The sequence below is a fragment of the Mirounga leonina genome, unplaced genomic scaffold, assembly GCF_011800145.1.
Source record: "Mirounga leonina isolate KUSES-001 unplaced genomic scaffold, KU_Mleo_1.0 Mir_126, whole genome shotgun sequence".
In the NCBI taxonomy this organism is placed as follows: domain Eukaryota; kingdom Metazoa; phylum Chordata; class Mammalia; order Carnivora; family Phocidae; genus Mirounga; species Mirounga leonina.
The window spans coordinates 9,596,533-9,615,113 of NW_023270314.1; the positions used below are offsets into that span (position 1 = coordinate 9,596,533).

At 40.1% G+C, this 18,581-nt stretch overlaps 1 protein-coding gene and 1 long non-coding RNA gene across 4 annotated transcripts in view; one reads left to right on the forward strand and one right to left on the reverse strand.

Moving 5' to 3' along the window:
* The window catches only part of TBC1D15 (TBC1 domain family member 15), an 86,619-nt gene extending 72,412 nt beyond the window's left edge, over nucleotides 1–14,207 (reverse strand). The window contains exon 1 of one of the 3 annotated variants that reach the window (XM_035002124.1): nucleotides 14,119–14,207. Coding sequence is in view for 2 of the 3 variants with exons in the window: in XM_035002122.1 (XP_034858013.1) it covers nucleotides 8,035–8,064 (30 nt within the window). In the remaining variant the exon portion in view is untranslated. Of the gene's footprint in view, nucleotides 1–8,034; nucleotides 8,241–14,118 lie in introns of those variants that run through there. The other 2 variants (XM_035002122.1, XM_035002123.1) reach the window with 2 other exon arrangements.
* LOC118008561 lies at nucleotides 8,258–18,007 on the forward strand. The gene is made up of 3 exons (XR_004678715.1): nucleotides 8,258–8,447; nucleotides 12,817–12,928; nucleotides 17,928–18,007. It is a non-coding gene; the product is annotated as an uncharacterized LOC118008561 (long non-coding RNA).
* Nucleotides 18,008–18,581: the final 574 nt, after the last annotated feature.

Below are 18,581 nucleotides of genomic sequence, written 5' to 3' on the forward strand. Positions count from 1 at the left end.
TTGAAAATTTAAACTTTGGTTAGAGAAGGTTATCCCCACAAAATACCAGTGAACCCAGAAATTCTAATGAACTCCACACCCAAATATCTAAGCACCTACTTGATATTTCATTTGAATAACCCACAGGCATCTTAAGCTCAGTATGTTTTACCCTATATCTGCTCTTCTGATAGTCCCAGCGCTGTCAAAGACATCCCATCCACCCAGTTATCCTTTTTTTTCGTCATCCCCATCCTATCTCCTAAATCCCTCAAACCTTCACCTCTGACTTTGACCCCTCATCATTTCTATCCTGAGTTGCCAAAATAACATTCTGGTCTCTCTTCTCCCAATCTAGTCACCTTTCAATAATTTGTGTAAAGTGAGTAATGTGTAAACACTGCCAAAATTGATCTTTATAAAAATGTACATCTGACCATGCCATGACTGAGCTTAAAAATCCTTCTGAGTGCACTCTCTATATTTTACCTCTGCAGCTAATCAACACCTGACACTCCCCAATACATACCAACTTCCTGCCTTGGGCCACTTTGAACTCACCTGTTCCCTCAAAGCCTTGTGCCTTTTTATGTGTGCACTCTTTTATTCTCTCTTCATTACACATTCTCTCTGCAGATAACTTCTAAATCCTTCAAAAGACCAATAGCCCATCCAAACTCTTCCCACCACCCCCTCTCCACCTAATCTGATTTAGAAGTTTCTTTACTCATACACTCTACACATTTATGAAGCTTCAACAAAATACTGGGAATAAAAAATTTTGGTGGAAAAACACACACCAAAAAAAGTATCTGCCTAAACCAGTAATGTCATGTAAGCCAGTAAATAAATTGCCATAGCAGAGTGTGATGGAAGTATGCACTGGCTCCTGAATGAGATGTCATTTTCAGTTATTTCTCCAAAAAATACATAATGAATGCATACAATGTGCCAGGCACAGAGCATGTTTCTAGGTATAAATATGTAAGATTCAGTCACTGCCTTCATAGGATTTACAATCTAAGAGGGGATTAGGACAAGAAAACAGCATGAATAGGATACCACAGGAGGACCTAATAAATGATATCTAATCTAGACCTAAGGACTTGGCAGGATGGGGGCGCCTGGGTGGCTCAGTTGGTTAAGCAGCTGCCTTCGGCTCAGGTCATGATCCCAGGGTCCTGGGATCGAGCCCCGCATCGGGCTCCCTGGAGAGCCTGCTTCTACCTTTCCCTCTGCCTGCCACTCTGCCTACTTGTGCTATCTCTCTGTCAAATAAACAAAAAATATCTTTAAAAAAAAAAAAAAAGGACTCGGCAGGATGAAAAATCAGAAAGACTTAATTAGAAGGACATGTAAACTGAGACCTGGAGAATGACAATTTTAACTACAAAAGGGCTTATGCTCTTGGCAAAAAGTATATGTTCTACACAGGAAGCAGTAGTTCAGTGCATGGCTGCAATCCAGACCAGACAGTAGAGGTAAAAGAGTTTAGAGACAAGAGTAGAGACATATCAGATCACAAAGAGTTACACAAATCATGCTCAAGAATTTGGGAGTTTAGGGCGCCTGGGTGGCTCAGTTGGTTGAGCGACTGCCTTCGGCTCAGGTCATGATCCCAGAGTCCTGGGATCGAGTCCCACATCGGGCTCCCTGCTCTGCGGGGAGCCTGCTTCTCCCTCTCCCACTCCCCCTGCTTGTGTTCCCTCTCTCGCTGTGTCTCTCTCTGTCAAATAAATAAATAAAATCTTTAAAAAAATAATAAATAAATAAATAAATAAAAAGAATTTGGGAGTTTGGAATTTGTCCTGAAGAAAACTCTTTGCCACTAGAAAGCCATTAAAAAGTTCTAGCAGGGGAATGCCATGGTCAGACTTGCCTTTTCTAAGCACACACACTGGCTGCAGAGCCAAGAATGAACAGCTGCAATAATCCAGGGAGGGAGAGAGTCATGGTGGCTTGAAGTACAGCAGTGGCGGTGGGGATGAAGAAAGGGAGATGGCTTAGAAATATATTTAGAAGGTCAAAATGATAGGAAGGACTTCATGACTGATTAGATGTGGGAGAGGAAGAGAAGAGAAATCAGGGACAAAACTGAGTGGATGAGGTTATTCACTGAGATAGGGATACAGAAGGAAAAAAGTAAACAGTGAGCTTTATTTGGGACAAGTTAATCGTAATGACTGTGGAACAAAAGAAATGTAGAACATAAATGGTTTTAAGAGTAACAAGTCACAGAAATTCTGGGAGTGAAGATATAGAGATGTTGAGATATTAGGGATGTTACAATTCTCAAATGGCAGGCAGCAGAACCATTATTGCTTCTTAAGGGCAACAGTGTGCCAAACAATGTCAGACAGGAGGACAGGAATAATTTAGCAGTCTGTGGAGGTACAACGAGGACTAAATGAGTGACTTCTCTTATACCAAGGACTACAAATACATTACAGTGTTCCACATTAAGAGACAGTAAATAGATTTCATAAGGATTTCCTTCCACCAAAAAGTAAAAATAAAAAAGCTGGGTTATAATTTTTCATTTAGTCCCAGCAGCTATGTCCCATCAAAGACCTAACATTTTAATTCTTTCCCCCCAAAAGCCATGCTTTTATTAACTCATAAACATGTTAAATTTGCAAACTACTGTACTGTATCAAAAATAAAGTCTATGTTTAACCACTCAGTATCCAAAGAACTCAACATACAAAAGGTATTAAAATGTTCGCTAAAGAATGCCAGAAAAAGGGATGCCTGGGTGGCTCAGTCAGTTAAGCGTCTGCCTTTGGCTCTGGTCATGATCCCAGAGCCCTGGGAGCAACTCCTGCATCAGGCTCCTTGCTCAGTGGGGAGTCTGCTTCTCCCTCTGCCTGCAGCTGTCCCGCTTGTGCACTCTCTCCCTCTCTCTCTAACAAATAAATAAAATCTTAAAAAAAATAATAAAGAATACCAGGGGGGAAAAAAAAAAGACATATTGTATTTTACACCAGGAAGGTATTACCATGTTATAAGATCTAGTCTAGGAAAAGAAAAGTTCTCCAGGAAAATCTAGATACTAGAATATTCTTTCCATTTCTTAAGCACAAGGGTTTTACAGGACTATAAGCATATCTAAAGGGAATTAGAAGGGGCCAAATTCAAGTTACAAGTTATAAGGAGCCAAATTCAAGTTACATGAATTCCTACTAAGAGTGCCATCAAAGCAAACTCTTAAAAAATAACAGCTGATTTCCCAATTGTTTCATGTTTTTTTCCGATAGAACTAAATTCTAAAACAGTCACAGTAAAAATAGAGTGAAACCCAACTATACTAAAATAGAACTTTTTAACTCCAAGACAAGAGGACTCTTAGTGATTCCATCTCTCCCCACTCATTTTCTCTATCTTCTTGCTCATTCCTAATCACTGAATACCTACTATGTGCCAGAATCTTGGCTAGATGCAGGTGAAACACTTCAGGCCCTGCCCTCATAATGAGTCAGTTTACTGGTCTTCAGAATACAAACATTCACTAAAAATAGCACCTACTTCAAGGACGTGAAATTCATTTTGCATTTCTTATTTGGACAAGACAAAGAGGTGGGTGTTACGGAGTATTTTCCCTCTAAAGAACTTAAGTCTTTAAGAAAGAAGGTAAGGGGCTATCTGATATACACCCAATGCCTAATATAGTGCTTGGAACAAATCAGATGCTTAATAAATATTTGTTGAATAAATGAATGAAAGTAAACTAACAATCAGAGCAGTGGGTCTAAGGCCAAAACCTATTTCAGGCTATCTCCTTTCTCCTGCCTTTTCTGTGATAGGTAAATTCAACTCATTCTATTAATTCAATTCTGTCCACCAGTTATAGAAGACACAGGATGGTCTTTACAAGCAGTGCCCCTGTTTCTCCCCTCAATATTCACAAGAGAATGTCACTTTCTCTGGTTGGTTGACTGTTAAAACATATTGTTCTACAGACAGTTAAAAAAAAAAGCTGAACTCTAAAAACTAATCAGGGTTTCTAATCAAACTCAAACCTATTTTCAAAAGCTCAGCTAAAAACAATATTCATGTAAAATTGAATTCATCCACATGCTGACAAAAACCTACCCTTGATTTAGTCAAATCATCAGAGACCTGAAGATGTCAAATTGGTACCCTGTATTTAGTAACAACTGAACTACCCACTGGCATAAAACTATCAGCATCCTAGAGGCATTACAGGGTCCTTTTTTCTTACCAAAAAGATACAGAGGCACCTGATGGTGCAGTCGGTTGAGTGTCCGACTTTTGGTTTCAGCTCAGGTCATGATCTCAGGGGTCATAGGATGGAGCCCCACATCAGGCTCCACATTCATTGTAGAGTCTGCGTGAGTTTCTCTCTCCCTCTGCCCCTACCCCCGCAGGCTCTCCCACTATCCTCCTCCCTCAAATAATCTCTAAAAAAAAAAAAAAAAAGATGCAATATACCATATAAGTACATACGTTATATTACATAGTACAAAAACCTACAGGAAACTTTATTCTCTGGTCTACCCTTCAGAAACTAGATTTTTGGGGTTTTACTTTTGGTTTTATTTGAGTGTGGATCCTATCATCCTTATAATGGATCAGGTTCCCCTCTTTACTTTGGCTGCTAAAAAACTTAAGAGCTAAACTGTGCCCCACTAAAGCATACAGTTTATTTAATAAATATACTTCCAGTACCATTTACCTTTTTTACCCTTACTTTCCTTTTACTTTTTTTTCTAATGTATTTTACATAACTATATTGCTTTTATATTTGTGAGCAGCTTAAATCTTTGTGGAAAACGGCAGCAAAAATAAATATTCAACTATTTCCTAACCAATAATAATTTTATAATGTTTAAGAAATCTGAAAGATTTTCCTTAACAATAGTAGCAGCTAACATTTATTGAGCACTTACTTGACACCAGGCACTGTTCTGAATGCTTTGCAAATATTAACTCATTTAATCCTCTTTACAATTCCATGATGGAAATATAATTATTCCTCATTTACAAATGAGAACACTGGGCTCAAGGAAGTTAAGAAATTTGCCCAAAGTATACAGCCATAAAGCAGTGGAACCAGAGGTCTGAACCCAGACAAACTCCATCTCCTTACCCACTGCCCAATTAGGATGATTTTTCATTCATCAAAATTACATGATTTCCGAAACAAGGTATTTTTCAATTCCTAAAGTAAAAATGAGAATCAGAGGTAGAGCTAACTTCAAAAATGGAAGTTTATACCCATACCAAAACCATATTGTAAATCTTTAAAAATCTGCTATACCCAATGACTTGCAGAGAAATTGAGATTACGAATTAACACCTACACAGCATCTACCACGTGCTAGGATTTCTTCTAATATATTTACTTATTGATCCTCTCCACAATCCCATAAAGTAGGTACTATATCATCCCCATATTACAAACGAGGAGACTGAAGCACAGAAAGGGTAAGTAATTTGACTGACGTCACAGTAAGTGTGAAGTTAGGCAGAGGGAAAAAAAGAATCTCAAGCAGACTCCATGCTGAGTGCAGAGCAGATGCAGGGCTCCATGTCATGACCCTGAGATCGCCACCGGAGCCAAAATTAAGAATCAGATGCTTAATCAACCAAGCTACTCAGGTGCCCCAGATTTTGTTTGTTTTTTTAAAGCAAGAAACAATCAGATTTGTACATTACAAAACAAACAAACCAACCAACCCTCCAGTGGTGGTGTAGAGAGGGGACTGTGGGCAAAGAAACTGCAACAAGGAGAAAAATCAGCTAAGAACTCAAGACTAGAGGCAGACTAAATGGACTAAAAACAGAGAATGAAGAGTATGCAGAAATTTAAGAACTTCTTTAAGGTAAACTGGTAGGACTTGGTTCTTGATAAATTTTTATTGAAATGGACGTCTCCAAGTTTGTTTTACATGCAACCACTGAATGATACCATTAAACTAGATCTGAACTTACTGAGGAAAGAATAAGTTGGGTTTGCGCGTCATGATAGTATTATTTGGGAGAGGAGCAGGTTTTGGCATAGAAACATAATTTAGGTGGTATGATGGTAATGGGTGTCAAATTACAATGAGTGAGAATAAATGAGATGATGAAGCACAGTTATGAAATAAAAGACTAATTAAGAAATCAGATTATGGGGGCACCTGGGTGGCTCAGTCGGCTGAACGCCCAACACTTGATTCCAGCTCAGGTCCTGATCTTTGAGTCATGGCACTGAGCCCTACGTGGGGGCTCCATGCTCAGCAGGGAGTCTGCTTGAGATTCTCTCTCTCCCTCTGCCCCTGCCCCGTTCACGCTCTCTCTCTCTAAAATAAATAAATAAATAAAATCTTTATAAAAAAGTCAGATTATGGGGCGCCTGGGTGGCTCAGTTGGTTGAGCGACTGCCTTTGGCTCAGGTCATGGTCCTGGAGTCCTGGGATTGAGTCCTGCATTCGGGACTGCTTCTCCCTCTGACCCTCCCCTCTCGCGCGCTCTCTCTCTCATTCTCTCTCTCTCAAATAAATAAAATCTTTAAAAAAAAAAGTCAGATATGAAAGAGAGTGACTGGAAGGAAAGGGTGAAAAAAGTCTTATATTTCACAACTGGGCTTCACCATCCCAAGGATTCTCTCATAAACAATCCATGCCTGAAAGAGGGAAGCATAGTTCAAATGGAAAGGATCCCTTCTTGGAAAGACCTAAATTGAATCGGTCCAGACAGAAAATCAAGCAGGATAACTTTCAAGTATGTAATGAATCAAATAGAAAATCAGCATCTGCTATGAAGACTTAAAAACTAACAAGACAATCAAAGAGCATGAATAATCAAAAAAACTATGACCAATCTATCATTTAAAACAGCCAATATGTAGAAGTATGAAATCTTAATGTTTTTATTATTTCATGTAATCCCAACAACTCCAATACAAATAACAACTGGCACCACCACTATTCTGGAGAAAAAATTTACGAAGGACAGAAAAGTCATACTTGCTCAGCTTCCCAAGGTCACACTTCAAAGTAACAGCAAAACCAAGACCATATGTGTTATTCTGCGGCCAAGTCTAGTGGTCCATACACCAAACCACAAACACTGTCAAATAATTCAAAATGGGATAAGGAGAGCAGCACAGAGAAAATGACTCAAACTCGATCACCAGAGGAAGCTACTGGTGACGAGTAAATACGTAGTCATTAGTTTTCCATGAGTCATCCCCAGACCCAACTGTTTACGAAATACTCCCGCAATAGGAAATACTGCCTATGGCATGTCATGACAGTCCTAAATAACAGGCATTAAGATGTGCCCTCGGAACGTATATAGGCAATATACAACGATATCTCCTCCGCACTAATCCTAGTTCCTAACGAACTAGGAGGGAGTTAAGACAGGATCACAGATACTCCCCACGAGAACATCATAGAGACCTCTATGAAATACCGTAACTAACGCCTTCCTAGACAAGCGTGAGATGGTCTAAATCTCCTGCTCCCTGACTGGAAACATGCCCTGCTGCTCATAAGCACCAGCCAACTCGGCAGTCTGGTAAAATGAATCCAATACACTCTTTTCTTCTACGTGCACAGCTGCACAACACCTGTTTTCAGCTCCTCCCGATGGGGGCAAAGATGCCTTCACCAGAGTGAAGCAGAGAAAGACGGGAAAGTTAGATTAACGCCTCAAAGGAAAAGAAAAAAAGACGCTGGAGTCAGAAGAGTACATCTAAAGAACTAGAGTAAGGAAAAAGTGAACCACAAAAGAAAGGAACGAGGAAACTACCTGTCTCTTAGAAAAAGCAATACAAATTAAAGCCCCCTGCTGCGGGGCAGTGCAGAGCAGAACTGCGCCCGAGGCCTAGCTGGCCTTGGAGCAGGAGCCGGTCTCTAATTCCCGGACTGAGCCGGCTATCTCGAGAAAACAGCTGACACGACCAAGTCCTCTTCTCTTACATCCGCCACAAGCTGTTCCTGATACAGAATGGCCTTCACGTCCCTCCCCAACCGGCCTCCAAGCAACAAAAGCACACCATCCCAGAGAAAAGTAGGGACGTTCGCCGGGGCCGTTACTTACCTTCCCGCTCACAACACTCTCCGCCGCCATGTTTCCTTCGCGTGCCTGTGATGACGTAGCAGCGCCTCACGTGTCTCTGGGATTCACAACAACATCCGCCAAAACTAGGCTGATATCCGGGCGGGAAAGGGGCGGGGAGTGGAGGGAACAGCACGGAGCGAAGGGGCGGGTGAGAAGAACAGCCTGGCGCATGCGTACTGAGTGGATCACAAGCCGCTAGGGTGGGGTCTCTGGTGCACACCGCGCATGCGCCAATTTTTTTCCAAGGAGGGACGCCTAATTAAAGTGTTTTTGCCTTTGAGTTTTCCTGGGGACGAGACTTTGAGCCACTCACAGGCCATTTCTGTTTGGTATGATGGGAAGAACATATATTAGGAGCCAATAAACGTGGCCCTGGCTTTGTGGCCATAGAGGTAAGTCACACCTTCAGCCTCTGTTTCTCATCTGAAAATCGGGATAGTAAGACTGTGGCGAAGATTAAAGGAATCCCAGCCCTTTATCCGAGCACCCACACAGAGACTTTCCCCTTCTGTTTGTGAAGTTTCTGAATTTGAGTCTGATTACGGCAACTCACACATGACCTTGAGTAAGGTATTTTGATAGGAACTGCGATAATACCACGCCCTCGTTGCTCCGGAGTCCCAAGCACATAGCTCATAGCTCCTACACAGTTACTTAATAGCTGTGTGACTTGAAACAAGTTTCTAAATTCATCCACGCTTCAGGATGTAAAATGATTACCCATGGAGTGGTTGTAGGGATCTCATGGGTCAGTGCATGTGTGTCAAGATGATTTGTTGAGATATTAAGATACTGTTTTGTTCTCAGGGCTGCAAAAGAATGCGGGGGGTGGGGGGTAGAGAGGAGTAGAATGCCAGAGGGTGACTGGATAGCACCCCAAAGATCTGGGACTTTCCTTGCCCCAGGGCAGAATAAATGGCCCCTTTGTGTCAAAACATCTGTACCCACTGAGGTGATTCTCTCTCCGAACAATGGAGAGAGGTTGAAGACTTTACAGGTTGGTTAAGTGGCAACCAAAGGGAGTAACAGAAAAGGAGGGTTGAAAGTTCTGTGAATATCAGGAACCTAATGGGAAAGGGAAGTGGCAAGACCTTGTAGTATCCATTAGGGAGGCTGCACACTAGGCATCAGAGATTCTAATCACGGCCAAGACCCCATGTCCAAGCTTGGCATTGAATCAGCAAAGCAGGTCACCATCAAAGGATAAATGAGCTGGGGAAGTGAGCGTGTTAGTAACCAGCACTGAGTGAAGACGAGGCCTTTCCCAAAAGAACTGGATTGAGTAAGACCCCTAGAACCTTCATACAATCCTAGGTATGGTGTGTAGATCCTTAATAGTGACCCACATTAAACTTTCCACCAGCTCAGGGCGCCTGGGTGGCTCAGTTGGTTAAGCGACTGCCTTCGGCTCAGGTCATGATCCTGGAGTCCCGGGATCGAGTCCCGCATCGGGCTCCCTGCTCAGCGGGGAGTCTGCTTCTCCCTCTGACGCTCTCTCTCTCAAATAAATAAATAAATAAATCTTTAAAAAAACAACAACAACAACTTTCCACCAGCTCAAAGTAATTGGGTATGGTTAGAGGAATTTTTTAACAGACATTTCTTACACCCTGTGTTTTGGAGAAAAGTTGAAGCCTAGTACGCTGCCTGGAATAGAACACTCAATAAATGGCAGCTATTATTTATATAATAAGTTTGGGAATTAAAGCTTTCTCACTGTAAACTTGGCATCCTAGTTTCATCTGCTGCTTCCATGTTTTAAAGCCTCATCCTTCAGATGCCCCTTAAATGCTGGCACTGACTACCCATGGGCTATCCTTGGGTTTCTTTACTTTTTTCCAAGCACATTCCTAGACCATTATCTTTATATATTCTGACATCACCACCTCCTATGTGCCAATGACTGAAATATCTCCAGCCCAAGTCTCTCCTAAAATTTAGGGCCTACGCCTGTTGCCTGCTGGACCTTTTTACTTGAATGACCCATCACACCTCAAAAAATCCTAAATCTTTGCTCCTTAAAATGTAGTCTGCAGACCAGCAGCGTCTGGAAGCTTGTTAGAAATGCAGAATCTCACATTGGGGAGGGTATGTGTTGTAATGAGCACTGAGTATTATATACGACTAATGAATCACAGACCTGTACCCCTAAAACAAATAATACATTATATGTTAATTAATTTAAAAAGAGGGGAAAAAAAGAAATGCAGAATCTCAGGTCCCACCCCAGAACTACTGAATCAAAAGTTGCATTTTAACAAGATCTCCAGGTGATATTTGTGCATGTTAAACTTTGAGAAGCACAGTCTTAAATTTTGCTTTTGTTCTCTGAAATTTACTACCATTTGCTTAATTAGAGATGCAGACAGAGCACAATTTCTCCAGGAAAGTGTTGCTATCATGTTACCCAGTTCTGGGAAACTCGTGGCATGAGTTTTCTGGAGAACTCATGGCAGACATCCCCACTGTGTCTCTCCTTCCTATCCCCACTACCACTCCTACAGTTGAGGTCTCTGGTTACCCCTGGTTTGCATCTTAATTCATTCCCTTGCTTTCTGCTTCATCTTCCCCCTAATAATTCATAACCCCACCAGATTTGTCTTCCCAAAGCATAAATGTGATCATGTGAACTCCCTGCTTAAAATCCTTTAATGGCTTTCCATCTCTTCAAGGAAAAAGTCCAAATTCTCCAGCATAACATACAAGGCCCTTCATAAACTGTTCTTGCCTATTATTTTAGCTTTATCTCCCAACCTTACCCACTCAGACCCAAGTTGCCAACCATAGCCAAATATCTGCTGTTCCCTGAATATACCATGCTGTGTCCCAAGATCCCTTGAACTGCAGCAGATTGGCTTGGCTTGGATCCCTAAACCAATCACTGTGTCCCAAAATATATAGATGTTCTAACTGGCCAGATTTGACTCATATGCCTACAGCCCCAGTCAAGTACAGAGAATGACCGGAAGGGTAATTCCCAGAGAAAAAATCAGGAACCATTCTAGAAAAAAGGGGAGTGGTTGCTGGGCAGGCCAAAGCAGACATTAATTACAGAGGATCCATCTGTGCACTCCCATGGTATCACACTGTAAAATACCTGGTTAACTGACCTGCCTTCCTTTCCCTGCTGGGCTGTGAACTAATGGAAGGTAGGAACTACACTTTTCATTGCTATGATCATCACTCTTGGCACAAATGCCTGACCCATAGCAGATACTAAATAAAGGTTTGTTTAACAAATTAAATCAGTTCTTTACAAATGGCAGTTAGGCTTTACATTCAAGAGGAAAGAGACCATTTTCCTTTTTCAGTGATATCCTCTATATGCAAAGGGAAGAAACAAGGTCAGGATTTCAGTGTAGTTTGTTTCATGTTTTAGTTTTTTACTATATTAGAAGAAAAAAATCATAGTACACTTACATGAAACAAACGGACAGGTTTTTAAAAGCAGCATGCATATAAATTTAATGTAAATAAAGTAATGGGGCTCCCTATAACTTAAAATAATTACTGTTTTCATGGGAGTGAGTAATTTTATAGTTCCTGAGTTCACTCCCGTGAACTATATAGTCATTCGCTAATTATAACTTATCACTCAAAAAGTTATCTGATGTAAAAGAATCTTAATAAGTATCCTAAAGCAACTTTAGACCTGGGCAGAACTTTAGCATTCGTCTCCCCATGTTTTTCATTTGAAGAAATTGAGTCTCTTAAGAGATTAATGATTTGCCAAAGTCACAAGCTGCTTTATAGCTGAATTAGACTTCATTACTGATAAATGTCTTAGTCAGCTGTGCCACACTATCAGCTGAAAGTGATTGCTCCCCTCTGTGAACTACAACATTTAATTACCCATTCAGTTTGATCCCCCCTCACCTCAGTTTCTGACCAAACTATTTGTCTTTCAGAGCTTATCCCATGTCACACATCATCTGTTAAGACTTCTCAACTTTGCCACTACTCATTGACCTCTACGTTTCCTGAACTCTTAGAACAGTCAGACTAAACGGGGGCCTGGGTGGCTCAGTTGGTTAAGCGACTACCTCCGGCTCAGGTCCTGGGATCGAGCCCCGCATCGGGCTCCCCCTGCTCTGCGGGGAGCCTGCTTCTCCCTCTGCCTCTGCCTGCCACTCCCCCTGCTTGTGCTCTCTCTGTCAAATAAGTAAATAAAATCTTTAAAAATAAAAAATACCACTGAATTGTACACTTAAACAGTGGCTGAAATGGTAAATTTTATGTATATTTTATCGCAATTTTTAAATAATTGGAAAAAATAGAGGAAAATATTCAGAATGGAGGGTTAAGCAGAATTCTTAGACTTGACATCAAAATCATGATCCATAAAGGAAAAGTGGATAGACTAGACTTTATCAAAGTTAAAAACTTTTGCTCTCCAGGTTGAAAAGGATGAAAAAAACAAGCTATAGACTAGGGTAAAACATTTGCAAACCACAAACCCAACAAAGGACTAGTACCTAACCTTTATAAGGAACTCCCAAAACTCAACATTTAAAAAACAATCCATTAGAAAATGGGTAAAAGAAATTGCATTAATTTTCCATTGCTGCTCTAAAAAATTACTACAAATTTAGTTTCTGGAAAAAACACATCAGATGTCAACCACAGGTCTCACTGGCTTAAGATCAGGGTGTCAACAGGACTATTCCTTTCTAGAGGTTTTAGAGGAGATTCTATTTCTATGGTGTAAACCCTGAGAGTTGGGTTGTTTTTCCTTTTCTCTTTCTTCTTTTTGTAATACAGGTGCTGACTTAAGCCTTGACTGCGGAGGCATCCACTGCAGAGAAACATCCTCTTCAGAGATGGCTATTTCAAAGAAACACATTGCCAGCCACAGGACTAGATAAAGACCCAGGTTACCTCCCCGCACTGAGTTTCCTTTGTTTTAGAGCTCTTGGTTGATTTTAATAACTGACCATTTGGGCCACTTGTTTTTTTTCTCTTCCTGCACTTTAAATTCCTACTGTTATGTTTTATTTATTTATTTTTAAAGATTTTATGTATTTGACAGAGACACAGCGAGAGAGGGAACACAAGCAGGGGGAGTGGGAGAGGGAGAAGCAGGCTTCCCGCTGAGCAGGGAGCGCGATGCGGGGCTCGATCCCAGGACCCTGGGATCATGACCTGAGCTGAAAGGCAGACGCTTAACGACTGAGCCACCCAGGTGCCCTATACTGTTATGTTTTAAATTTACTACTAAGGAGTGTGCCTGGAAAACCCCAGACTCTCACCCTTGATACCAGGGTATCAAAGACCAAACTTCTTGCCATATTTCTGCTCTTTCATTTGGAGAATGTTGTCTTTTGTCTTAAAGTTTTTCACTCAGTCTCAGGATGGCTACAGCAGCCCCGTTAATCACATCCTTCCACAAAAACATGCAAAGGCCAGAAGAGATAAATTTCCTTTCATGGGTTCCTTTTGTAAGACTAATGAAAAGTCCTCAGGATTCTTTTTCTCAAATCTTACTGGCCAGAATTGCATCTCATTCTCAGTCCTAAATTAGTAAGGCTCTGGGAATGTAGTAGGGCCCTGAAGTATATTTACTCAATACTAGAGAGCAGTTAGCAAAGAAGAAGGGAAAGATGCTTATTGGGTAGACAGCCTCTATGTATGCAACACCAGTGTAGAGTTGGAATTGAAAAGTTTGTTTCATCCTTAATGCAATTGAAAAGTAATACCTTTAGTTATCCTTTAAGGCTACTATCATCTTGCCCATGAATGACTATACCAGCTTCCTTGTACTTCCTGCCTAAAGTATTGTTCTCTTCTAATCATTTCTTCACAGTGAAGCACAGTGATATCTTTTTCTTTTCCAAATAACAGTGTAATTAGCCTGTTAAAATCATTCACCAATTTTTCATCCACATCGATGAGGTGAAAGCCAGGCCCCTTCCTTAACTACTCAGCCTATTTTCTACCATTTCCTGCAGAACTTGATACTCTAATGACCCCAAACTATGGTTCTATGAACTCCTTGCTATTTCTTCCTTTGCTTATGAAGCCCTTGTAGCCTGGCATGCCCTTGCTTTCCATTTCCAAACCTACCCATTTCAACCAGGAGATGTCTCCTCATCCTTTTAAGAATCCGCCAGGACATCAAATCTCTGGAAGGCTTCTCCACAATTCTTCTTCATAGTAGTGATAGTCAGGAGTCTCTATGAATAGAATTATAGGAGTGAGCTTGAAAAGCAAAGAGCTACTGAAACACAAACAAAAACTCCAAATCTGAGGCATGGCTATATGGAGAGAGTTTTTGAATAATCATCAATTGTTTGTATCTCAGTGACAGCCTATTTATACCATATTTCTTCTCTGGTGCTATGATGCTTTGGAAATAAAAGATCTACTAGGCAAATAATAACAAATAGCTTCCCAAACTGCTGATCATTCATAAAATGTTACATTTATCTCTGAATCATAACAGAGCTATTTTTTTTTAAAGATTTTATTTATTCATTTGAGGCACAGAGATACAGAGAGAGAGAGAGCATGAGGAGGGAGAGAGGCAGAGGGAGAGGGAGAAGCAGGCTCCCTGCTGAGCAGGGAGCCCGATGCGGGGCTCGATCCCAGGACGCTGGGATCATGACCTGAGCTGAAGGCAGATGCTTAACCATCTGAGCCATCCAGGCGCCCCAACAGAGCTAACTGTTGAGAAATGCAGTTATTGTTGAAGCCTGAGGAAGTATTCTTGTTTTCTTCTGTCAAGGTACATATACCCAATATCAAGTATTTCCTTCTCAGTTTCATTGCTTACCCAGTCACATTTTTCTCTACTTTAGTATGTCATGAAACTTTATGTTAAATGCTTTTTTTTTTTTTTTTTTACTATTTATAAAATGAAGAAAGAAAACAGGAAATTTATAAGCTACTTGGGAAGAAAAGGGATTATCAATGTAACAGTCATTTAAAATTATATTAGCATGAATCTATAACATTTCTCTTTCATACTCTGATGAAGCTAATGGAAAACAAAACTAGCAAATTCAAATATTTGCATAAACTGAACACTTGAAAATAACAGTTGTTGCCATCTAACTACTCCATCCAAAATTTGAGAGGTATGTTTCTGTATAAAAGCTATTTAAGCATCATATGTGAACATTTCCTACATAACAGCATATGCATGCATAGTAAGCGGACCTTCCCTTACTTCATACCCCCAACCTTGAGTCAGTATTAAACATTAAGACATATGGTATACATGGGACCTAATTCAGTCAGCCAATAGATTCAAGAATTGTACCTTCTAACCCTGTCATTAAAATTTAAGAATGTTTTGGAGTGAAATTTTTTTATTTTTAATTTGACAGAGAGAGACGGCGAGAGAGAGAACACAAGCAGGGGGCAGTGGGAGAGGGAGAAGCAGGCTTCCCGCTGAGCAGGGAGCCCAATACGGGGCTCGATCCCAGGACCCCGGGGTCATGACTTGAGCCGAAGGCAGAAGTTTAACGACTGAGCCACCCAGGCATCCCTGGAGTGAATGTTTTAAGTGAACTATTTGATTTCCTTATTTGTAAGGGCATAAAGAATACAAGAGAAAAAACAAAAAGCCCTAAGGATCTACAGTATAGATTCTACACTAAATGCCAACATCCTAGGACTGTATGAAGAATTCCATTCTCTACATTGGGCAATTTGTATTGTCTGAAATTTTATATTGCTTTTCTTCCCTCTTGCTAGAAAGGTTTTTACTGAAATTGGATTCCCTTTTGGCAGTGGAGGGTGGTAAAGAATATGGTATCTGGAGACAGTCTTGGGTGAATCCTTACCCACAATACGACAGGGCAAGTGGTTTAATCTGAAATTTGTTTCCTCAACCAGTCAGTGGTTTAATCTTTAAATGTTACGGCATACAAGTTCCTGAACTTGTGTTCCTATGGGTCAGAAGCTTGGCAACTTAACGGGAGAGCCACCAGACACCACACAAACCGGCAGGAAGTCCAAACTAGAAATTCAAGCCACACACTTTACTCCATTTATTCTATACAAATGAAGATAAATATTTTACTTGAAGGGTGGGATATCAGTAAGAACTTCTAAGTTGACTTTTTTCTCTTCCTTTAAAATGTAGATATTCAGAATGCTTGGGTGGCTCATTTGGTTAAGCATCTGCCTTCGGCTCAGGTCATGATCCCAGGGTCCTGGGATCGAGCCCCGCATCGGGCTCCCTGTTCCTTGGGAGCCTGCTTCTCCCTTTCCCACTCCCCCCGCCCCCTGCTTGTGTTCCCTCTCTCACTGTGTCTCTCTCTGTCAAATAAATAAAATCTTTAAAAAAAATTAAAAATTAAATAAAAAGAAGGAATTAATCCTTCTGAACTCCCCAGAACATCACAAACCTGTTACTAAAGCAAAGCTATCAACTAGAAGTTATTTCAGTAAGAGCAGATGAATGGATAAAGAAGATGTGGTATATATATACAGTGGAATATTATGCAGCCATCAAAAAACAAAATCTTGCCATTTGCAAAATGTGGATGGAACTAGAAGGTATTATGCTAAGTGAAATAAGTCAATCAGAGAAAGACAAGTATCATATGATCTCACTGATATGAGGAATTTGAGAAACAAGACAGACAAGCATAGGGGAAGGGAGGGAAAAATGAAACAAGATGAAACCAGAGAGGAGGACAAACCATAAGAGACTCTTCATATCAGGAAACAAACTGAGGGTTGCTGGAGTGGAGGGGGGTGGGAGGGATGGGGTGGCTGGGTGATGGACACTGGGGAGGGTATGTGCTATGGTGAGTGCTGTGAATTGTGTAAGACTGATGAATCACAGACCTGTACCCCTGAAACAAACAATACATTATATGTTAATAAAAAATAAATAAATAAATAACAACAAAAAAGATGTTATTTCAGTAAGAGAGAACACTACCTGGCTGAATCTTAGCAATGTATCGGAAAGGGGAAGTCAGGGGCGCCTGGGTGGCTCAGTTGGTTAAGCGACTGCCTTCGGCTCAGGTCATGATCCTGGAGTCCCGGGATTGAGTCCCACATCGGGCTCCCTGCTCAGCAGGGAGTCTGCTTCTCCCTCTGACCCTCCTCCCTCTCATGTTCTCTGTCTCATTCTCTCTCTCACAAATAAATAAAATCTTAAAAAAAAAAAATTAAAAAAAAAAAAGAAAGGGGAAGTCAGAAATGGAATACTGATTGAGTTTTGGATTCTGAGTTCAAGTGGTTTAAGATGGGTTTTTCAAGGCAAGGAGATGACTGGGATCAGGCAAATATGTGTTATAATTATTTAAAATTTGGTGACAAAGAGGATCTTGAAGTGACTTTTGTTGTCACTTGTTGCAAGTGTAAATCGTGGATACCTACAAGCTAATTGTGGAAGTGAATAGTCTACTGTCTCAGATAAATTGATCTGTGGGAATTTTCTAAAGAACTGAAATTAATTACTGTTTATAGTAACATCCATTCCAGGCAAAATTTCCTTGAACAACCATCTAAGTCAAGTTGACCTAGGTGGTCTACAGTCTTACCTAAGTCATATTGTCACACATATTCTCAATTTTTAGTGCATTTCAACTTTATGGGCATAAAATTATTGATAATATTTTTCTTGTTATCTTTTACATTTCTAATGTAACTATAGTTATGTTTTCTTTCTCATTCATGATATTGCTTAGGTGTGCTTTCCTCTTTCCTTGAAATTTTTTCCAAATGTTTTCTATTTTAAGATTTTCATAGAACCAATTTCTGAACTTATTTTTTTCTCTTTATTGTATCTTAGCTTTCTCTTTCATTGAATTCTGCTCTTATTATTTCCTTCCTTCTGCCTTCTGTTTTCTTTGGGTTTTATTCTGTTGTTCCTTTTCTAATTTAAGTGAAATCTTTATCTTATTTTTCAGCCTTCCTTCTCTAATACAAACTTTAAATCTATAAAATGCCAAAAGGACCACTTCTCCGCATCCCACAGGTTTTGGTATGTAGCATTTTCACTTATCATTCAATTCTAAGTATTTTTTAGTTTTCAATATGATTTCTTCTTTGACCCATAAGCTATGTTACATGTGTTTTTAAATGTTTTATATTCTTGGGGGTTTTATTTATTTTTATTTTTACTTCCTTCTTGCATTAGTGACATATAATTGACATATAACATTGTGTAAGTTTAAGATGTACAACATACTGATTTGATACAATATATATTGCAAAATGATTCTGCAGTAGCATTAGATAACACTTCCATCACCTCACAGAATTACCATTTCTATTTGTAGTGAGAACATTCAAGATCTACCCTCTTAGCAACCTTTTTAAGTATATAACATTGTATTATTAACTATAACTACCATGTTATACATTAGATTCACAGAACTTATTCATTATAAGTCATAATTGGAAGTTTGTACCCTTTGACCAACATCTCCCCATTTCCCCCAACATCCAGTCCCTGGTAACCACCGTCCATCTACAGATTAATGGATAAATAAAATGTAGCATATATATATATATTTATATATGTAACACTCACACAATATAAAATTGTTCAGCCATGATAA